General features: G+C 47.1%; 1 protein-coding gene across 1 annotated transcript; it reads left to right on the top strand.

Moving 5' to 3' along the window:
- The first annotated feature begins 11612 nt into the window (after nt 1-11612).
- Nucleotides 11613-18041, top strand: Kctd14 (potassium channel tetramerization domain containing 14). Its single transcript, XM_057756417.1, has 3 exons — nt 11613-11664; nt 12824-12935; nt 16932-18041. The coding sequence occupies exons 2-3, from the start codon at nt 12825-12827 to the stop codon at nt 17580-17582; spliced, it is 762 nt and encodes a 253-aa protein (XP_057612400.1). The 5' UTR covers nt 11613-11664; nt 12824; the 3' UTR covers nt 17583-18041.
- The last annotated feature ends 5599 nt before the right edge of the window (nt 18042-23640 follow it).

Below are 23640 nucleotides of genomic sequence, written 5' to 3'. Positions count from 1 at the left end.
TACACACATATATTTATTTATGTACACATAGATTTATATATATATAACTTTTATGTGTTTATCTATATAAAAGTTTATATGTATATAAAACACTATATATGTGTGTGTGTGTGTGTGTGTGTGTACTTGTGCGCTTGTGACAATTAAAGAAATAGAGGTCATGAAAACAAGGAGATGCCGGGCGGTGGTGGCGCACGCCTTTAATCCCAGCCCTCGGGAGGCAGAGGCAGGCGGATCTCTGTGAGTTCAAGGCCAGCCTGGTCTACAAGAGCTAGTTCCAGGACAGGCTCTAAAACTACAGTGAAACCCTGTCTCGAAAAACAAAAAACAAACAAACAAAAAAAAAAAAGAAAGAAAAAAAAGAAAAGAAAAGAAAAGCAGGCTAGAACCAAGTCAACCTAAAACAGGGCATTTATAAGAATAAGGCTCTGTGTGATTTATTTGGGAGCTAGGTGGCAGTGTGCCCTCCGAAAGAAGAGTAAGAACAAACAAGATTCTCCTGCCTTCACCCAACAGTAACATTGCTCTGGCTATTGTCTTTAAGAAAGCTGCACCCCTGAGCCTTGGTGCTAAGAGTTTTCAGGGGCAAAATCCTGTTCTGTTGTCAACTAATAAAGTACTTTAATTCAGTTCTCTATTTGTGGAGGTCTGTAACTTTCTCACCTGGATTATTTGACAGTGAGCTGCCATATGGGTGCTGGAATTGAACTCAGGACCTCTGGAAGAGCAGCCAGTGCTCTTAGCCACTGAGCCATCTCTCCAGCCCCTGTAGACAGGTTTCAACGGCACAGCTTCCTAAACTTTTTTTTACCTGTAATCCCTTTCTGTCTAAGAAATTTTTGCAGGACCTTGGTGTGCAAAGATATAAAATAGGTATATAAATTAAAACATTTGTTACTACCATTACTGAACATAAAGAATTATTAAGCATAAATAATTATTTCTTCAAATAACCCTTCAAATATATTTGTTTTGTGTGTCTATGGATGTGTGTGTTATAACATGCATGTGGAGGTCAGGGCAGCTTTGAGAAAACAGCTCTTCTGGGCTCAAACTCTGGTCGTCAGTTCATCTTGCCTGCCCAAATAAATTTATTTTAAATCAATTTATTTGTCATGCACACAATCTTTAATTGTTCATTAAAGATAAAACCAGGTTTTCATATCAGTAAAATAGATTTCATTGTTTGTCTTTATGCAAATAATTAAATTGTGGCTAAAGTTTGTCAACAGTTTCCAGGTGATTGATATTTTGATTTTTTTTAGCTGTTGATGCTAAGAATGTCACTTTGCATAAATGTATATGAAGAATATGTTTAGGGCCACTTCTGAAATTGTTAGAAATTATTTCTTAATCCTAGCATTTAAGAGGAGGATTTAAGCATTTGAGCCAGGAGAATTTCAAATTGGAGATCAGCTTTGGCCACACAGTAAGACGCTATCTTGAAAATAAGCAATCCAGCATTGCTTAGCATCTCAGAAACTCACCTGAGAGGCAGAGTTTATTTTTTGCTTGTTTGTTTGTTTTCTGAGACAGGGTTTCTCTGTGTAGCCCTGCTGTCCTGGAACTCACTCTGTAGACCAGGCTGGCCTCGAGCTCAGAGATCCACCTGCCTCTGCCTCCCGAGTGCTGGGATTAAAGGTGTGCACCACTAATGATGAACCATTTTATTATTATTATTAGTGTGTCTATGTGTGTATATAATGTGTATGTTTCTCTTCATGTGTGTGAATATGGGTACAAAGGTGCCATGTCTGGTGACACCCTCACCCCTATCTTGTTTGAATTGGTCTCTTTGCCCACTGCTGTGTATGCCTGCAAGTGTCTTAGGAATTTCCATCTCTCCCATCTCTCCATAGGAGTGCTGGACTAATAGACACACCACCACGACCTCCAGCTTCACACGGGTTATGGGGATCCAAACTTAGGTTCTCAAGCTTCAAGGCAAGCGTTTTACCCACTAAACTGTTCCTCCAGCCCCAGGCAATGATTCTGGTTCTTTGAGATAGGGTCTCACGCAGCCCAAGCTGGCCTTGAACTCACTAAGAAGACGAGACAAGGAGGACCTGGAGTTCCCGACCCTGCTGTCTCTGTCTTCCAAGTGCCAGGATTACAGGGATGTGCCAGCAAGTTTGGGCTTTTAAGAGAGGACATTGCAGGTTCTGAGAGCCAGAGAAGGAAAGAAAAGACCCCCCAGGTTCCAGGTGCTCTGTACGCTGGCACCCAGTTTGTGGGCTTCGGGCAAGGGGGCTGGAGGTTAAAATACACAGACACACACAGACAGAGAGACAGCGACACGGGTCATCCTTGAATTCCCCAAGAATGCCCCCTTTATTGTGTTCAGGGGTAGATTATATAGAGATAGCCACGCCCCAGCCAAATCCACCAGAAACCACTCTCCTGCCATCAGGAACTCTTGAAGGTCTCGTGCTCAGAGCAGCTGTAGGCACTCAGATCAGGGGAAAACAAGTTGTTAGAAGAAATTCAGGATCTGAGGTATCACTGCTCCCAACAAGTTTAGGCTTTTAAAAGAGGACATTGCAGGTTCTGAGAGCCAGAGAAGGAAAGAAAAGACCCCCCCCAGGTTCCAGCTTGGGCTTATGTACATGTCTGGGGACTTAGTAGAAACCCCCCTTTTTTTTTCAAAATCATCAGAATTTGGTAAGTTGTCCTGCATGTTGGACTTGGAGTCTTAGGAGCACCATGCCCAGTATCTGGGGTTTAGGTCCAGTCTTTGGGAACTTGGTGAGTAGGTTGCTCATAAAATATCCCTGAAAAGAGAGCTGAGAATCCATACAGGTCACAGACCAGGTGGACTCGGACCTAGAGACTGAGAGCAAACAGGGGAGAGTGTAGATGTCTGGCCTGGCTTGGGATGGTCTGGGAGCGGCTGACTACAGGAGAGTGTCCACAGTCGACACTGTTTGCTCTCCAGGTTTCCGTTTGTCCAAGAATGATTCACAGGACTTCCATTGGCCAGCCCTGCCTCTTGTATCGTGGTCAACCCTGAGTGAGGGACAGGAGAATGAAGCGTTTGTGACAGTAGAGGGGCTGGTGTTTGACAGCCAGCTCACAGCTGTGTGGCTGTCTTAGTCACTGTTCTACTGCTGTGAACAGACACCATAACCAAGGCAAGTCTCATCAAAGAAAGCATTTAATGGGGGAGGGGGGGTTGCAGTTGGGAGGGTTCGTCCATGATCATCATGGTGGGGAACAGTCAGGCATGGATGGCATTGAGACAGGAGCTGAGAGAGAGAGAGAGAGAGAGAGAGAGAGAGAGAGAGAGAGAGAGAGATGCTGGCCTGGTGTGGGCTTCTGACACCTCAAAGACCACCCCCAGTGACACACCTCCTCCAACAAGGCCACTCCTCCTGATCCTCCCCAAACAGTTGCACCGACTAGAAACAGGGTACCGAAACATGTGAGCTATGGGTACCTTCTCTTTCAAACCACCACAGCGGCATACCATACAGGATATGGAGCCAATAGGGCAAAGCCTGTAAAACGGTTGGCACGCACAGGCACCTCAGTATTTCTTCCTTTCCTTGCCATTTTTAGCTTACTGGGTGTTCTGAATGAGAGTGGACCCCATAGGCTCATATTTGAATACTTGGTCCCCAGTTGGTAGAACTGTTTGGGAAGGATTGGAAGGGTGTGGCCTTGTTGGAGGAGATCAGGAGTGGGCGCTGAGGGTTCAAAAGTCTCACACAGGGCTGGAGAGATGGCTCAGAGGTTAAGAGCACTGACTGTTCTTCTGGAGGTCCTGAGTTCAATTCCCAGCAACCACATGGTGGCTCACAACCATCTGTAATGAGATCTGGTGCCCTCTTCTGGCCTGAGGGCATACATGGAGGCTGAACACTGTGTACATAATAAATAAACAAATCTTAAAAAAAAAAAAAAAGAATTAAAAAAAAAAGTCTCACACAATTTAAGTGATTTTCTCTGCCTTGTGCTGGTAGATCAGGTTGTAAGCTCTCAGCTGCTGGCCCAGGGCCGTGCCTGACTGCTGCATGTTTCCTGCCGTGACGATCATAGACTCCCATTTCTGGAACTGTAAGCCCCTAATAAACTCTTCTATAACTGGTAAGAGTTGTAGTGTCTTATCACAGCAAGAGAAAAGCAGCCAAGACACTAGCAAGTGTTTCTCTGAGGCCTGACTATAGCAAGACCAAACCCTAAGACGAGAGCCGAAAGCAAAGTTTGCTATCCACCTTATATAGTTCAGGATTAGTCATGGAACACTGAAACCCACAGTGGCCTCACGCTCTGCCTCTTAATGTCATTGAGAGGCTCCTTCAGTGATGTGCCCAGAAGCCCACCTCTCCGGTGATTCTGGATTGTGTTAATAATTGACAGTAGCCATCACAGACACTTAGAGCCAGGGATATGTGAGTTTCCAATCTAATTCCACTGCTTAACCAGTTGTGGAACACTACATAAATCTCTTCAGCTCTTGTGCTAGGAACAGAGCCCAGGGTTACATACATGTTAGACAAGAGCTTACCACTGAGCTAGGAATAGAACCCGGGGTTACACGCATGCTAGACAAGAGCTTACCGCTGAGCTGGGGATAGAACCCAGGGTTACACACATACTAGACAAGAGCTTACTACTGAGCTGGGGATAGAACCCAGGGTTGCATACATGCTGGACAAGAGCTTACGCCTGAACTGGGAATAGAACCCGGGGTTACACACGCGCTGGACAAGTACTTTACCGCTGAGCTGTAGCCTTGGTGAGTCCCCTCACCTGCTTAGGCCTCAGTTTTATTTCTTGTAATATAGAGCTAAAAGTTCTACTTTACAGAATTGTGATGATGGAACCAAGCCATGTATATAAAGGACCCTTCTAGGGACTGACATTAAGTGAGCAGCCAGTGAAAATCTATTTCAGAGCTGGAGAGATGGCACAGCAGGGAACTGTGTTTGCTGAGTTGGATTTCTGAAACCCATGTCAGGACAGAGAGAACAGACTCCACGGGTTGCCCTCTGACTCCCACACGTATTCTGCAGCCCACAAGGCCCCCATAATAATAACAGATAATAATCCAATTCCCTCGAATAATAATGTTCAGTAGGATCGTTAGACTTTCCTGTTGCCTTGATAAAATACCACCACCAAAAGTGACTTACATATGCTTATTTTGTTTATATATGTTTATGTTGGCCTATGGCTCCAGAGGGCTAGATGTCCAGGAGGAGAAGGCATGATGGCGAGAGATCAGAGCAGGAAGCTGAGATCACATCTCAGCCTCTCTACAGGAAGCAGAGTGAACCAGAAGTGGAGTGAGGCTAAAAACTATCAAAGTCGGTCCCTCGTGGAATTCTACAGAGAAGCTTCATGTCTTAACACTTCTGTAGCTTCCCACGCCCTGGGGACCAGCTGTTAAATGAGACTATGGGGGACATTCCTCACTCAAACCACAGCAGCAGATTACAGGGATCTGCTGGTCAGTTGCAAAAAAAAAAAAAAAAAAAAAAAAAGCCTCGCAACTACAAATGTGCACCCTTACAGTCTGGGGCCTTTGTCCAGGACAGGAGAGCCATCCTAACAGTAAGCGCACTGGGGCTGCTGGGATGGCTCAGCAGATAAAGGCATTGATTGCTCTTCCAGAGGATCCAGATGTCATTCCCAGCACCCACATGGTGACTTTCAACCATCTTCAACTCCAGTTCCAGGGCATCCAACGCCTTCTCTGGCAAAGGCAGCAGGCACACATGCTGTGCATAGATATACATGCAGACAAAATGTAGTACAAGGACTGGAGAGATGGCTCAGAGGTTAGGAGCACTGGCTGCTCTTACAGGTCCTAAGTTCAATTCCCAGCATCTACATGGTAGCTCATAACAATCTATAATAAGATCTGGTGCCCTCTTCTGGTGTGTGTGCGCACAAGCATGCAGTCTAAATAAATCAATAGATAAATATTTTTTTTAAAAAAAACAGAAGAAAGAAAAGGCTTTAGTCTCTAAGACTGTTAGAACTGAATCCTCACTTTGGTAATTATCAGCCAACGAACACAGCTGGCTTTGTCTCATTTGCAGTAATCAATCTTTGGTACCTTTTAGTTCCTATCTCTGAGGCTGCATCCTTTTCACTGGCTTTAAAAATCCCTAGTATCGCCGGGCGGTGGTGGCGCACGCCTTTAATCCCAGCACTTGGGAGGCAGAGGCAGGCGGATCTCTGTGAGTTCGAGACCAGCCTGGTCTACAAGAGCTAGTTCCAGGACAGGAACCAAAAGCTACGGAGAAACCCTGTCTCGAAAAAATCCAAAAAAATACAGATTACACCTGTAAGAGCACACACCTGTAATCTCAGCACTTGGGAGATGGAGGCAGGAGGTACAAGAGTTCAAGGACAGCCAGGGCTATATGAAACCCTGTCTCAAAAAAAAAAAGTAAAAAAGAAGGAAGAGGGGCTGGAGAGATGGCTCAGTGGTTAAGAGCATTGCCTGCTCTTCCAAAGGTCCTGAGTTCAATTCCCAGCATCCACATGGTGGCTCACAACCATCTGTAATGATGTATGGTGCCCTCTTCTGGCCTGTAGGCATATATGCAGAAAGAATATTGTATACATAATAAATAAATATTAAAAAAAAGAAGGAAGAAAGGAGAAAGCGTTCTAGTACCCAGCACCCAGAAGGTGGAAGCAGGCAGGTGAATCTCTGTGAGTTTAAGGCCAATCTGGTCTACATAGAATATTCCAGGACAGCCAGGACTACATTGACTCTGTTTTAAAAAGGGGGTGGGTGGGGGCTTGCTTAGCTTGTAAGAAGCCTGAGTGTGAACCCCAATACCTCATAAGCCAGATGTGGTGGCATGCCTGAATCCTAGAGGCAGGAGGATCAGAAGTTCAAGATCATCCTCAGCTACATGGGAAAGTTTAAGACCAGTCAGGGCTAAAGACCCTATCTCAAAAAGAAGGGGGGGGGAGGAGGAATAGCAAAAGGAGAGGGGGGAGAAGGGGAGGTGGATGGGGGGATACAGGAGAGGGAGGGAGGGAGGGAGGGAGGGACGGAGAGAGAGAGAGAGAGAGAGAGAGAGAGAGAGAGAGAATGGATCGCAAATGAATCTCGATTTCAATGGTGGCCAGATCTGTGGTGCACGGTATAATCCAAGCACCCAGAAGGCTGAGGAAGGAGACTTGCAAATTCAAGACTAATTGGGTTACATAACAAGCCAGACCCTGCCTAAAACAGAAAATGGAAAAAGACAGTACTTGCTACCTGCGCAGTTCTGAAGATTAAATGGGGTAAAACGTTCCAGACTCCCAGGCACAAGGGCAGGACAACCTGATCTAAGCCCGAAGCACTCCCTAAGGGCTATTTCTCAAACTATTATCGAACAGAGGAAAGGGAAGCGGGTAGCCGGGGGTTGGCAGGGATGTGTCCCTCTGTGGGGCTCACAAAGAGAGCCTTGTGTGGGAGTGGTGGACACGATGCCTCAAGAGGCATCTGGGCTCAAAGCAGCCGAGCCTGGGCTGGGCATTTTGCCACAGGTAGGTTTCTGAGGGCCCTTTCATCTGAGCCCCAGCTACCACTTGACTGGCTGGCATGAAGCCCACCTGCTTGGGGAGTATCGGGGCTGGCAGCTTTGTCTCGGGAAGAAGAACAAAGGACTGGGGTCGGTGGGAGGAGGGCAGAAGGGAGCAGCGCTGTTCGCTTGTTCTCGGAACTAGGCCAGAGGGAAAGAAGACCCAGTCACAGACAAGGACATGCAGCATTTTGAATTCTTTTGTGGCCAGAGCACGAACCAAGATGAGATTACAAGGACGCGCTTTCAGATAATGCCCCAACCTCTACCGTGTTATACAGGTAGAGAACAAAACACAGACGGACAGGGACTGCCGAAATACTGAGACCCAGTGGCAAAGCCAGAGGTAACACTCAGGTCTCTTGTTTGCTACAGATTCTGAGAGAGGGGTCACCACAACAGAGTTGCCCTTCCCTTATCTGAACTGTGAGGGTTAAATGCGCTAATGAATACAAAAGTTGGGACGGGGGTGGGGGTGGGGGACGACGACTAAACTAAATTCATCTTCAAAGCTCACTCTGAGCTTTCTAGGCAAAGGACACTCAAAGTAGAAGGGGCAGCAGGAACAAAGGCAAGGAGTACAGACAGCTGGGTTGGGGGAGGCAGGAAACGAAGCTGAAAGCTGTTACTCAGTGTCGCGCCCTCCACCCAGGGTTGAAGTCCTTGCGAACGCTGGCTCCCTGCGGGAATCCTCCCAGTCTGCCATTAATCCCTCTGGGAGTCCAACTGCTAAAGCAAAGTGCTCTGCGGAGTGTATAAATCAGGGAAGTGTGACTCTAGGAGATCATAGCCCCGTCTACGATGCCGAGGGATGTTGCTGGAGGCGCATACCTTGCCTGTGGCTGTGGATTGGATATGTGTGGTATGAGCGTACATGGCTTCACGTGGCAATGTTAACAGTTGGCTGAACCTTTAAAAGCCAGGACCCCCCTGCCCGAGGCCGTTGCTGACCTCTGCCTGGTCTCTCTCTGGGTTTTGTGTGTGAAGTGTAATCTCACACGTTCCCCATGCACCATAATGTGACCCAGCCAGGGGAGTCCTCACCCGAGACTGAATCAGTAGGGATTTCTCATCTATCATCCTCCAAAACTGTGAGCTGAATAAATCTCTTTTCTTTTTAAAACACCTAGCTTCAGAAATTTGGCTATAGTGACAGAAAACGGATCAATGCACTGTGATACAAAGTAATTAACGATTACTTTGAGGAAGATTGAGAAAGAAAAGTCATTGTCACAGTAACTTTTATCTTTTGCTTTGACAAAACTCTGACAAAGGTGAGCTAAAGGGGCTGGAAAGATGGCTCAGAGGTTAAGAGTACCAGCTGTTCTTCCAGAGGTCCTGAGTTCAATTCCCAGCAACCATATGCTGGCTCACAACCATCTATAGTGAAACCTGGTACCCTCTTCTGGCCTACAGGCATAAATGCAGACAGAATACTGTAAACATAATAAATAAATAAATCTTAAAAAAAAAAAAGGTGAGCTAAAAGAGGAAGAGTTTATCTGGCACCCAGTTCAGGGTGTAGTGTATAATAGAGGGGAAGTCACAAAGACAGGAGCCCATCTGGGCTAATGACCAACTGATTTCTCAATCTTATACAGTGGAAGATCCCTTGCCTAGGGGATGGTGGCACCCATAGTGGGGGGATTGTTTATTCAATTGAATAAAGCTACTCATCTCAATTCCAAGGTCATCCTAATGTCTGTCTAGCAGACAACAGAGTTACAGTCACAGACCTCAAACTTGGCTCTGGAACTCTATATGATCTTCATTTCATTTCTTCACGTGTAGCGCGCCACGGCGCTGTCAGCTGTCATGTTCCAATGTAGCGCACCACGGCGCTTTGCGCGCCAGGCGCTCTGTGCACCATGGCGCTGTCAGCTGTCATGTTCTCAGGGTCTGGCACTAAGCCCGTTGCCGCCATTTGCTAGTTGTCCCTAGTAGTAAACAACTTCTGTGCACGCTCGCTACCGGCCCAAGAGTGGTTTGAATCCACCTATCAATTGCTCACACATCTTGCTCATGCGATCACATCAGTGTGGGCCGAGCCAATCAAGCAATGACACATCATAGGCAGACCAGGCACTATCCCCCCCCCCCCCCCCCCCCCCCGCCCGCGCACGGTCGGGGTCTTTTCGCCTCCATCTTCTCTTCAGTCACGCTTCATTTCCTTGTCCATAGACTATTTCTAGATATTTGTTACATAAGACACAGCGTTCAAACTGGGCATGGTGGTGCACATCTTTGATCCCAGCACTCAGGAGGCAGAGGCAGGTGGATCTCTGTGACTTCGAGACCAGACAAGGGCAAGCAGTCTACATAGTGAGTCCCAGGACAGTCAGGGCTATATATATACCTTGTCTCTCCTTCTCTTGTACAACATTCTAATGAAAAATCTATTCAGGTCTCTCTCAAGTGAACATCGTCCTCCATCAAGACCGAGCTTCCCTGCCACTCTTCTCGTCAGCCTTTCTAGATTGCTCACGTTGAAAAGCTGACTTCTTGCTTTTTAGGGTTTTTTTTCACCTTTTTACTGTAACTAATGTCAATGCAAAGATATATTAACAACAAAAATCTCTCCATTCCTACACCCAACCAACTGGATAACGACAGTTAACACTGGTTTCTATTATTTCCATAAAGACCATGATCAAAAGCAGCTTGGGGAAGAAAGGTTTTATTTGGCTTATCTATCCCAAGTCACAGTTTATTGAGGGAAGCCACCACCACAGAAACTCAAGACAGGAAACTGGAGACAGGAACTAAAATAGAAGCTGTGGAGGAACACTGCTTACATTCATTTAACTTAATTGGCTTGCTCTGCCGGGCTTGCTCAATTTGCTTTCTTATATACCCCAAGACCACCCGCCCAGGGATGGTATCACCCACAGTGGGCTGGTTTCTTCTGCATTTACCATCAGTAAAGAAAATCCGGGGGCTGGAGAGATGGCTCAGCAGTTAAGAGCACTGCCTGCTCTTCCAAAGGTCCTGAGTTCAATTCTCAGCAACCACATGGTGGCTCACAACCATCTGTAATGAGGTCTGGTGCCCTCTTCTGGCCTGCAGGCATACAGGCAGACAGAATACTGTATAAATAATAAATAAATAAATATTTAAAAAAAAAAGAAAGAAAGAAAATCCCCCACAGACTTGCCTGCAGGTCAATCTGATAGAAGGATTTTCTCAATTAAGTTCCCTCTCTCCTGCTAGAAGAGGGCATCAGAATCCCCGGAACTGAAGTTAACAGGTAGTTGTGAGCATCCTGATGTGGGTGCTGGGAACCAAACTCTAGTTCTCTAAAAAGCAACAAGCTCTCTTAACTGCTGAGCAGCCTCCCCAGTCCCTCCCTATCTTCTCAACAGACACACAGCATTGCAGGGCAAAGACAGACTGAGGTTTACTCAGCTGCTAACTGTAGCTAATCTGGCTAACACAAACAGATCAGTGGTAAATATATTCATACAAAATGGGGCTTTTTTTTTCTGTTCGGTGGATAACCAAAAGTGGGTTTTTTGTTTTGTTTTGTTTTAGATGTTGTGCCCAAGTTCAGACCCCCTCAGAGAGACCACCACCGGAATCTAGTCAAGTCCAAAAAGCAAAAGCAGGGTTTACTCAGCGCACTCTCCAGCCGGGCTGGGGACTCGACCACAACACTGGAGGCAGTGCAGTAGGGAAGAGACCCCCCCATCATCTGGGGTTGACATTATGAACTGCAAGCTAGGTTCATTTAGGGTCAGTTCACCAGATGCAAGGTGTGGGCTACTTCTGCTAGGGACATTTCATAGTTTGTACTTTTGCAAAGGTTCCTGTTTCCAGCTAACTCTTGATGCTATTAAGTATGTTGAACCCAGTGCCTTAACCAATTCCTGATCAAGCATAATTTCTTAAAATTTTCCATGTCTTTACATAGAGACGGTTATATTAACGTCTAACGATTACAGCAGTTCACATTCCAACCAGCAAAGTTTGAACACTCCTTTTCCTGCCTCCCAGACTTCTCAGGCAGTCGCTGTTACAGTTCCCGTAGGGGGGGTGGGGAGTGGGCGTGGCTTGTCTCTTAAAGGGACAGGACAGATCGTTACACACATTGCTCCTTCAACTGCGTTAGTTTAAATCCTTCTAAGCTGCGGTAAGGGTTTATTTCGGCTACCTTAGTGTTGCATTTTTAGAGGTTCTATTGGGCTCAAAATCTCCCTGGTCTTTTAAAACATTGTATTTTCTTATTCTTTACTCATGTTTGGGTTTAGGTGTGGTTTTGATTTTGTAGATGTGTGTTTAGGACGGGGGTCCGGTGCCTGCTAGGCAATGCGCTACCACGTACCCACACCTGCAACCCGTGTTTTAGATACGCTTTTTCATTTATCTCATGACATTTAATACGCTCACACTGTACGCCTAGCAGTCTCAGTGTCTGAGGGGCTCTGGCTTGTTTCCTTTGACTTTTGTTTCCTATGATGGACACTTTGTTTCCTTTCGTGGTTGTTTGTAGCTTTGACAGTGAGCTTCTTTGAGGACTCCTTGCTATCTGTGTACATTCTTTGAAAATTGGTTTTATTATCTTTTTATGGGACGGACACACACACACACACACACACACACACGGCGGGACACGAACACGGTGGGTGTCATTTTCTCCTTCCTTCCCGCTTTCCTGGCTCTCTTCTTTGTGGGGTGTGTGTATTGTATGTTTTGCTGTGGCTTAAACCAGACTTCATACAGGCTAAGCAGCGTGCTATCACTGAACCACGCTCCAGTCTCTTGGGTTTTATTTCCTTCGCCAAGTTGTGATTGCAGCGTCTAATCAGTTTCATTGGAATTAAGTGTCTGGGCTCCTGTAGTGTAAATATGTTTTAGAGAAGACTTTTCTCACTCAGAACTAAGGCATGGAACAGGTAAGTTTCACAGCGCTTGCCTTGAGTGGCAGCTTTTTCTTCTTCTTCTTACTTACCGTTTTATAGTCTGACATCTACCCTCTGAGTGCCCCAGGATTGTCTCCTAGTACCGCTTCCCTGAAAGATTATAGATTACTTTAAGTTGATGACAGTTCAAAGACCTAATGGGGTCGGTGCTCAACACTTCAGAGCGCTTTTAAGCCAGCTAAACAAGCAAGCACTACGGATGTTTCACAAAGGAGGCAACGGGGAGGCACAGAGTTTCTCAGGGGCGGAGAGTCACGAGCCTCTCCGGCTGGGAAGTTTTCGACACGTGGCAGGACTGTGTTTCCCGCCCATAAATTGTCAGCACAAGGCGGTGCTGTGTGGTCATTGCAAGCTGTCCTTTCCCACCAGGATGAGCCTGCCGGCAAACCAACTCAAGGAGCCCAGCCAGGAGTCTCTGCCCGCCAACCAACTCAAGGAACGCAGTCAGGAGTCCAGGATCTTGGGCTTTGACCCGGACATTGTAAGTGCACCCCTGCGCACTGTTGTCCTTAATGCCCCACCTCCAACTCCCGCTGGACGCTTTCCTAGCTCCGTTCCATTTTCGTTTGCCCACCCTCCAGTAGTCCCCCTACCCCCACCCCGGGGAGCATCTTCTTACGCCTGTCGGTAAACTCCTTTGATACCTGTGCGTTCCCCCCTCCCGCTCCACCAAGCTTTGTGCCTTCTCTCACTTGCTCTTTTCTTCCCTGGCTCGCTTCACTTAGTCTGTGTTAGCTCCTGTGTGTGTCCTCTCTGAAAACCTGTGGCTCGGCATAGTCCGGGGGTGGGGTGGGGAGGGTTCTTTATTCTGCTGCCTGATACGGGTAGCCTGGCCAGCTCCTGGACCATCCCTCTGCCCCAAAGAGTGCCCTGCTTACTTGCCTTCTCTCATGGGCTGGGTGAGAGGACTTTGGGAGCAAACGAAGTGTGCAAAGCCAGGAGGAGAAGAAGGGAGAAAGAGTAACTAATGAGGATAACTCTGGGGCTATTCTCACAGTGCTAGACCCCAAGAAGGAAGGGGGGGCGGCATTTTATTGAAGAAGCCTAAACATGTCCACTCAGGAAAGCACACACTCAGTTTTAGTTCATAGATCAAACGCTCAAAGGCTCAGGATGTGGCTCAGTGGGAGGATCAGGATACAGTCCCCAGCACTGCCAAAAAAACGGGAACAAGAAATAATAAGAATCATTCTTTAACTGAATTCCACAGCACATTCCCACAATCCTGCTTGGGCTTCTGGAGACTGTCTTTAAAAACAAAAAGACAAGCCAGGTGGTGGTGGTGGCACAGGCCTTTTATCCCAGCACTCGGGAGGCAGAGGCAGGCCTGTCTCTGTGAGTTCAAGCCCAGCCTAGTTCACAGAGGAAACCCTGCCTAGAAAAACTAAACAACAACAACAACAAAAACAAGCAAACAAAAGACCAAACCAACCAAACAACAACAAAACAAAGGAAAGGGGAGATGGCCAACGTGAACTCTGTCAGGACATGCTCACTCTGTTATAGTGGTTGCCTAAAAAAATAAATAAATAAATCAGAAGAGTCAATGAACTTCTCCAGAGTTTTAGTTGAAATAAAAGAAGAGACAGCTTTGAGAGTGTGGTAAATAGGTGATAAGCCACCACCCCCATTTAGTGTAGAAGTTAGCCCCTAAAGGTGCCTGCCTCACTTAGCAGCCAACAGTAAGTCTGGGTGCATGCAGGACTGAGTCAGGGGAGAGAGCAGACCCAGAAGCAGGGAAAGTGGCTCCTTCCAATAGAATGTCATTGCCGGCTGTTTTCAAAGCTACCCGCCTAGTGTCAAGGGGTTCAGCACTTAGGTGTTCCATCGTCCCTGCTCGAGAAGGGCTTTAGTGAGTTCCTGGGTGAAGGCCTTGCAGGGAGCCAGCACTGAGCTTGATGCCAGGTAGGGCAAGGTCTGCATTTATCAGAATACCAGGTCCTGCGGATCGGGGCCAAGGGTGAACTTCCTTCACCCTAACAAGTATCTCTGGTGTGCTGAGCCCTGCTAGTGGGTGTATGGCAGAGAGGAATAGCATTTCCCTTTCAAACCTCCCAGTCTAATGGAGGATGAGCAAACGGGATCCCAAGGGAGAGGCTACTGTAACCTTAGAATGACTTGTCATTCTGGGGTCATAAGACCACCCTTCTGGAAGGCCCCTGGGGAACCTTTAATCCCAGGCCGAGGCACGTGGATCTCTGAGTTCAAGGTCAGTCTGGTCTACAGAGAGAGTTCTAGAATAAACAGGACTATACAGAAATGCTGTCTCAAAAAAAAAAAAAAAAAAGGATTGAAAAGAGAAAGAAAAGAAAGATGGATAGACTCAGTGATAGGAAGCAAGCCGTAAGAGATTGAAGCCTGACCCCAACCCACCATGGACAGAGGGAGGGCTGCAGTAGGTGATTTTGTTCTTCGTTTGCAAAGAGCCTGGGAAACCTCAAGCTATTCAAGTGTTTGGTGCAGGAGACTCAGGTTTGCTTCAGAGAAAAAGAACTCTGGTTTGAGTGTGCAGAATGGATCCAGGGGTAGGCCCTAGTAAGGGCCACAGAACTTAGCAAAGCAACAGGACTGCCAGGACTTGGTGGTGAGTAAGTGTGTAGGGGAGACTAAGATCAAGGAAAAACTACATTATGCTGGACTTCTAACTCAGCTAAGGAGGTAAACAGCAGGAGGGGTCAATGTTGGGGGCCTGAGAACATCTGAGTGGAGATGCTACTCATTCACTCAGCTGGAGGAGAGGGGCTCAGATAATGTATGAATGCTGGGTGGAGCCCAGGAAACTGTAGGGACCCTTCTGACCAAACTGGGTGAGGGATAAGCCAGATCCCTCCCTGTCAGAGACTCCACACCCAGCAGGTTCCCCCCAGAGGTCACTCACCAAGGCTTTCCCATCCACCCAGGAACTGGCAAGGGGATTGGTAGTAAAGATAAAGAGGGGCCTTCATCCAGAGAGTAAAAAGAAGTTCATCGTTCTAGGAGCACACTGGGCAGTGTGTATGGATGAGATAGGAAGCTAAGATTTGCACAGAGGCTGGGAACTTTGCGAAGAAAGAAAAAAAAATTTTTTTTTAAAAGACACAGAATAAAGAAGCTTGTGGACAGGGCTGAGGTCTTATAAGATAAACTAAACAGTGGTGCGCAGGGTGGTAGAGCAGGAAACTAGTTTTGCTTTGTTTGAAATGGGGTCTTGTTGTATAGCCACGGCACAAACACTCCTGAGTCTCCTGAGTGCTGAATGACATTTGGGCCACCACAGCTAGTTAGGAAAATGATTTCTGTAAATTAGCTTCAGAAAGGACTCCTTTGGGTTATTGCTTTAGTTTTTTGAAACAGGATTTCACTGTGTAGTCCTGGCTGTCCTGGAATTCACTCTGTGGACCAGGCTGAACTTGAACTTAGAGATCTGTCTGCCTCAACTTCCCAAGTGCTAGGATTAAAGGTGAGCACCACAACTTCCCGGCTGGAGAGCACTCCCCCCCCCCCCCAGACAGGGTTTCTCCGTAGCTTTTGGTTCCTGTCCTGGAACTAGCTCTTGTAGACCAGGCTGGCCTCGAATTCACAGAGATTCGCCTGCCTCTGCCTCCTGAGTGCTGGGATTAAAGGTGTGCGCCACCACCGCCCGGCTGGAGACGACTTTTGAGGCGGCTGGGTGGATTAGACTTTGAGAGTTGGAAAGATTTGAGTTCTCTGTGTCTATCTTGCTTCCGTTTTCACAGAGGTCAAGGCTTAAGGTAAGGAGTGAGAAGGCAGGGAGCTAACATGGACTTCAGTGAGGCAGGACTTGGCGTGGGCTGGAACACCCACCCTGACGTGAGTTAGAACGTCTGGTGGGCATTTGATCCTAGCTGCACTTCATTGCTTCCCTGGTCTGTGCATCTTACCTCTGGGTTTTCTTCATCTGTAAAATGAGGGCACTGAGGATCTAGAAACTGAGCGCCTGCAGAATAGGATAGGAACTGCCAGCATAGTGATTTATTCAAGGTTTAGTCTGTAGCTCCTTGATAACTCCCTGCTCCACCGAGGTGATCTCAAGGTTAACCAAACAGCCTTACCAAGGGGCCTTGAAGTCTAGGGGAGGCAGAAGTTCTGAGTTTCCTTTCCTCAGCTGTATGGTCTGGGTCCTTCTTTTCCTGCCACCACCCCCCACAGCTGAAATAGCTGCTGTAGGACTTGTTGCCATGGCAACTCAGTGCTTTCCCCCACCCCAGCAGCTTGCTTGTTTTGGAGTCTCCTAACTCCAGGGCAGTACTTAAATCCTAAGAGACTCTGCAATAGACAGGATGAGAACGAGACCATGCCTACATGAAAATGAAGGACCGTCCCCATCACTGGCCCCCACCCTGACCTGTACTTGAACCTTCAGGTTGGAAATGTAGCCTTCACTTTTATCACTGCAGACAGCACCTCCCCTGGTAGGTTGTCGCGGTGTGTCTCCTCGATGTGCACTATTGGTTCACGCCGCCGTTTGTGTCTGCAGGTTGTGGAGCTGAACGTAGGCGGACAGTTCTACACCACCACCATGGGCACCCTGTTGAAACATCCAGGCTCAAAGTTCTCCGAGATATTATCCCGATCAGCAAAATTCTACAAGGATGCCCATGGCCGCTTCTTCATTGATCGTCCTGGCACCTACTTCGGGCCTATCCTGGACTACCTACGCACCGGGCAAGTGCCCACAGAGAACATTCCTGAGGTTTACCACGAGGCTAAGTTCTACCAGATCCATCTCTTGGTGAAGGTTTTGGAGGATACGCCCCAGATCTTCGGTGAGCAAGTGGCTCGCATGCAGTTCTTGCTTGGAGTGCCAAACTACAGGGAGAACCTGGAGGTCCTGTTGCACCTGGCTCGGGCAGAGGCCGTGGCGATGCGCTCGTCCAAGGTGGTGGTGTGTGTGGTGCACACGGAGGAGGAGGAGGCCAAGTGCATGGAGCCGCTGCATATTCTGGAGGCCAAAAAGACACCCGTTGTCAAATTTGGGCCCTGGAAGGCAGGCCCTGGGACGGAGGACTTTGTGTACTGCCTGGAGAAGGACATTAGAGCCAAGGGGTATATGGTGTCCCCTCAGAGGTACCATCTGAGCAAGGACCCCTATACATGCTTCTGGATATTCATCTTCACTTGGTGGTGATCCCTGGGAGGAGGGACTGTTTGTTATGGCTGTGCTGGAACTCGTTCTAAAGCTGGGCCTGTAGCTCCAGTACTGAGGAGGCGGAGGAAGACTAACCACCATGAGTCCAAAGCTAGCCTCGGATATAGATTGAGACCCCACCGAAACAGCTCGGGAGAGGTCAGACTGTCCTGACTCCACACCTGTTCCCCTCTGGAGCCTCATCCTGCTGGCTGGAATAAAGTAGGGTTTCTCCTGTCTTCAGGGAAATGAAGCTTATCAAATGTTTAACAGATCAAAGGGTTTCTCCTTGCTTGCTGGGAAATAACCCTGATGTAAAAACTCCTCTAGCCTGCACCCGGTGTGACGTCATTGTGTTTTGTCTTTGCAGATCCTGTAGTGCTCAAGTTAGGGGCCAAGAGTCCTTTGTGGCAGGACTGTCACAACAGCCACAGATTAGATAAAGGACTCTGATCTGGCCTCACGTCTGTAACTTCCTCCAATGGATTGCAGTAGACCTTGCCTGGTGGTCCACACCTTTAATCCCAGCAGGGAGATAGAGGCAGGTGAACCTCTTGAGTTCAAGGTCAACCTGGACTACTGAGGGAGTTCCAGAGCAACAGAGCCATACAGAGAAACCCTGTGTCAAAGAAAAAAAAAAAAACACAAAAACAAGCTGGGCAATGGTGGCGCACGCCTTTAATCCCAGCACTGGGGAGGCAGAGGCAGAAGGATCTCTGTGAGTTCGAGGCCAGCCTGGTCTACAAGAGCTAGTTACAGAACAGGCTCCAAAACCACAGAGAAACCAGCTTTTAAGAATTATCCTCTGAACTCCACAGGTAAATTATCCTCTGAGCTCCACAGGTATGCTGTGGTATACATGCACCAAGGTGGGTGCCCACACACACATACACAGAGTTAAAAGAAACAAAACGGGGTTGAAAAGATGGCTCAGGCCAGGCGGCGGTGGTGCACGCCTTTAATCCCAGCACTCGGGAGGCAGAGGCAGGCGGATCTCTGTGAGTTCGAGACCAGCATGGTCTACAAGAGCTAGTTCCAGGACAGGCTCCAAAGCCACAGAGAAACCCTGTCTCGAAAAACAAACAAAAAAAAAAAAAAAAAAGAAAAGAAAAGATGGCTCAGTAGATAAGAACACTCTGGTGCAGTGGATTACAGCTTAACTGCTTATAACCCCGGCTCCAGGGAGGTCCAATGCCCTCTTCTGGCCTCTACAGGCAACTACACCCTTGTGTACATACACAGACACAAAAGGGCTTATTAGCTGCTTTCCCGTTCTTACGCTAAAACCACAGTGACCAAGGCAACTCAGAGCCGAGTTTTGTAGGGCTTACGGTTCCAGAGGGATAAGAGTCCATTGGGACACGGAACTGTGGTAGGAGGCAGCAGGGACAGCTGAGCTCATGCCCGGAACCGCAAGCAAAAAACAGAGCGATCTGGGAATGGTGCATGGCGTGTAAAACCTCCCAGGGACACACTTCCTGGAGGAATCCAGGAAGGCCATGCCTCCTTACTCTATCCAAACCGTGCCAACAACTGGTGAGCAAGAATTCAAACAGCGGAGCCTATGGAGACATTCTCATTCACACCACCACAGCTGGGGCTGTAGACCAGTGGTGGAGGACTTGTCCAATGGGCATACAGGATAATCTCCCAAACTAAAAAATCTAAAATATTAAATCTAATGTATGATCTATTTTGATTATTGTAGCATAGGTTGCTATGGTTCAGCCGCAGCCTGGGTTCAGGTCCAGAGACAGATGAGTTTCACACAGTGGCTGGCCCCGAGGAGCTCCAGCCCCTTTATTTACACATCAGAAACAATCGTGTTTTTCCACACTAACAAACAAGATTTTCCCATCCTCCAATGTTAACCTCCAGCAAAAGCAAGTATTTCAAGTATGTTTTCCCTCAACTTTTACATCAACACATCTTTAAACCAAAAACAAGACTTATTTTGTTAGTTTGGCCAAATATCGAGCCAGGTAAGTCCTGTCTTTACAAAACTAAAAGTTGATTGACATAGGCACACATCCTCAAGAACAACAATCCTGTTCAAAACATCTCTACAGAAATTGGGGTGATCTTCCCCCGAGCCTGTCAGCACTGAATCAGAACAGCTCCCAGGGTCTGCAGTGACAGCTGATCTCCCCAGACAAGAAATCTGAGAAGCATCAGCTCCCAAAGAATTTTAGGGGAAAATATTCGAGAAATAATAGGGTTTCCAGGAAAGATCACATTCGTCCCACACATGGCTGACAAAATGACACTAAAAGCACCAAGAGAATCACCAATATTATGAGAGAGAAGAGAGCACACAGGCCACATGAGCCCAGCTGTACTCTGCACTGTCCCAAAGTCCGCTTGGGTATTAGGAAGCTTAGTTCAGTGGTTCTCACAGCCTGCGTGTTGGAATTAGTCCAGCGACTTTAAAAAGTATGTCTGGCCTCCATCCCTAGAGATTCTATTTTAGTTGTGTGGCATGTGGTCTGAACACTGGGTTTTAAGAAAATCTCCCCTAGATATTTTTTTAAAGATATTTTTATTAGACCTATCTATTTTATGTGTATAAGTGTTTTTGCTTGTGTGTGCGGATGCGTATCATGTATGTGCCTGGTGCCTGTGGAGGTCAGAAAAAGACATACGATCTCCCGGAATGGGAGTTATGGGTGGTTTTTTGAGCCCATGTGGCAGTGGGAAACAAACCCAGGTCCTTCACAAGAGCCACAAGAGGTTTTAATCACTGAGCTATCTCTCGTTCCTCCCCTAGAAACTTCTAAAGTGCACTAAAGTGGGAGAAAACAGACTCGGTCTTTCAGCCATTTTCTTCTTAGTTAGAAAAGTGTTTGCTCACCCACTGCTGGGGATTAGACTCCCAGACTCTTACACACTAAGCAAAGTGCTCCACCCCTGAGCTGTAACTTAGTCACTGGTTTTCTGAGATCCGGTCTTGAGGCCTGTCCTGTGCCGGGGCTATGGGTGTGCAGCACTGTCAGGGTCTAATCAGCCCCAACATAAACTATCTCTGGACCGGCGTGGAGGCGCGGGAATAAAGACACAACTCACCCAGCCTGGTCTACAGAGCTAGTTCCAGGACAGGCTCCAAAGCCACAGAGAAACCCTGTCTCGAAAAACCAAAAAAAAAAAAAAAAGACACAACCCACATGGCTTTATCAGGAGGGAGATTCTCAGTGATCCCTCATGATATCCTGAGTTCACCTCCTGAAATTTCTTCTCATTTATCCTCCAAACAGCCTTTATACCAAAACATAAACGGAGGGGGAAATACATTAGCATTCTGTTTCCTAGGTAACCAGGTGAATGACTTCAGCCACGCTCACATCTACCTGTGCCTGCTCTGCCATGGCTTCCGGCTCTGTATGCCAGCTCTGTTACGCGGGCTTGAGTTACCATCTCTATTCAGGCATCCTCCAAATTACAGAGAACGAGCATAACATCCTGACCCTTTGTTAGGGTAGCGACAGCCTGTCTGGAAGGCTACGACCACCTCAGGTGCTAACTATGGCTTGGGAGCCTGGCTGCCATAGCATGTAGAAATATGGGCCTACATACCACAAAGCTGAACTCTTGTTTTGCTTTCTGTTTTTGAGATTGGGTTTTGTATTGCTCAAGCTGGCCTAGAGCAAACTATGCATACCAGGCTTGCTGAAACTCTGTGATCCTCCTGCCTCTGCCTCCTGAGAACAAGGATTACAGGCTCATGCCACTCTGCCCAACTTTTAAGAAGCATTTTCGATTTTAAATTACATCATGCACTAAGGCTAGTAAGAATGTCCCTTCCTTCTTCAAAGTTCTTTTCAGTTGCTTCTAGAAGTCCTGATGATGGAGGTGGGTCCGCTGCTCTTGTTTCAACATCCTGAGATTGGTGGCATTGTCTTTCTTTTTTGTTTGTTTGTTTTTCGAGACAGGGTTTCTCTGTAGCTTTGGAGCCTGTCCTGGAACTAGCTCTTGTAGACCAGGTTGGCCTCGAACTCACAAAGATCCGCCTGCCTCTGCCTCCCAAGTGCTGGGATTAAAGGTGTGTGCCACCACCGCCCAGCAGCATTGTCTTTTTATCTTACATCATTACCTTGCTCCAGGCTGATTATTACTCCTTGTTCAATCTGTTGAATTTCCCAAGCTATGATATTCCTAGGGCCTATATGAAGCTACAGTTAATAAACTTTTACTGGTGGCATTTGTATGTATGATGGGAGCACCATGCTAATACAGTGTGTGTGTTTGTGTGTGTGTGTGTGTGTGTGTGTGAGAGAGAGAGAGAGAGAGAGAGAGAGAGAGAGAGAGAGAGAGACTGTGCTTTTGTTTCCCAGCTGTGAGACTGTGCTTTTGTTTCCCAGCTGTCCAGACCTGAATAATCACACAGAAACTATATTAATTACAACACTGGTTGGCCAATGGCTCGGGTATATTCCTAGCTAACTCTTACATCTTAAATCAACCCATTTCTATTAATCTATGTATCGCCACGGGGCTGTGGCTTACCGGTAATGTTCTGGCATCTTTCTCCTTTGGCAGCCACATGGCCTCTCTTTGACTCTGCCTACTCTATACATCTCTGTTCAGGTTTCCCACCTGGCTTTACATTGGCCAAAACAGTTTTATCCATCCACAAATAAAAGCAACACATATGCAGAAGGACATCCCCCATCAAAGTATCAGTGAGGTGTAGAACAAATTCAAATACCAAGTATCCCTATATTGGGAGTTTTTGGTGAAGTGAGGCGCTATTGATACAGTAGCTAGCTTACTGTAGGTAGTAATTGAAAAGTATATATTGGATAACTGGTAGCAACTCACAAAAGCTACAGTCAGCATGGACATTAGGGTTAAAGCAGCAAGACCAGGAACCCTAAGAGTGAGAGACAAAGAAGCTTTCAACTGGGTTGTGTTAGCTAAGTGGACCTTATAAAAGACATTCTGGCAGGTTCTGAGAAGCAAAGCCAGGGTTGGTGGGCAGATTGTCTAGCTTCTCTGAGACACCCCCATGTCCCCAGATCTGGGAAAGCATGCTAGGCACCACTGCCCTTTTACTTCCCTTTGCTTCTTCGGCAGCCAATTCTAACAGATAGTTCCTAAGAAGGCCTCTACCTATTTCAAAAAAGAAACATTAGACCAGTGGTCACAACCTTTCTGATGCTGCGAACCTTCAGTACAGTTCCTCGTGCTGTGGAGCCCAACCATAAAATTATTTTTGCTGCTACTTCCTAACTGTAGTTTTGCTACTGCTATGAACTGCAATGTAAATATTTTTGGAGATGGAGGTTAGCTGAACAGGTTGAGAACCAACCTACTAGACCATCCCATAGATAAGGAGTTAATTAAGATAACTAAGAAAGACTACAGCTACTTTCTAGTATCTGTGAGAACAATAAGCTTAGTGTAGAGTAACGACATTTGAGATAGCTGTACTGTTTGAGGAAGCAAGCCAGCCGGCACTAAAGCTAGAGAGAAGACAGTCAAGATCAGCAATGAACAGAGCCAGAGTCGGAGACAGACAAAGAGGGCTTCAGCCACCCCTGTCAGGGTGAGCAGCACACAAACACTGTGATTCTTTCTCTGGCTGGACCTGGAGGACATGTGTAGAATGGGGTGGCGGGTGGGGCGGGGGAGTCTCCCAACTGGACAACTACTAATGCTTCCACCTTTCACCAGACCCTCATGAAAAGCCCCAAGACCAGCTCTCAAGTTCTAGGCCACAGAACCACAAATGGAGGGTCAGCAAAATCGTTCAGTGGGTACAGGCATGTACTGCCAAGCCTGATGCCCTGAGATCAATCTCCATGACTCATTTGGAAAGAGAGAACCAGCTCCTGCAAATTGTAACTCCTCCTCTGACCTCCACACAAGCATTGTGAAACTACTGTGTGTGTGTGTTTGCACACACAGGACTTGTTCACATGTGCAAGCCCACGCATGTGCATATGCACACACACACACAGAGAAATAATTAATTTATATGGTTTTAAGCCACGAATCTTGTGGTAACTCACTATGGCAGCATCGGGAAAACAGTGCAGAGGATGAGGTTACGTTATATATT

Source organism: Chionomys nivalis, chromosome 23 (assembly GCF_950005125.1).
Source record: "Chionomys nivalis chromosome 23, mChiNiv1.1, whole genome shotgun sequence".
Lineage (NCBI taxonomy): Eukaryota > Metazoa > Chordata > Mammalia > Rodentia > Cricetidae > Chionomys > Chionomys nivalis.
This window is presented reverse-complemented; position numbering and strand designations above follow the sequence as displayed.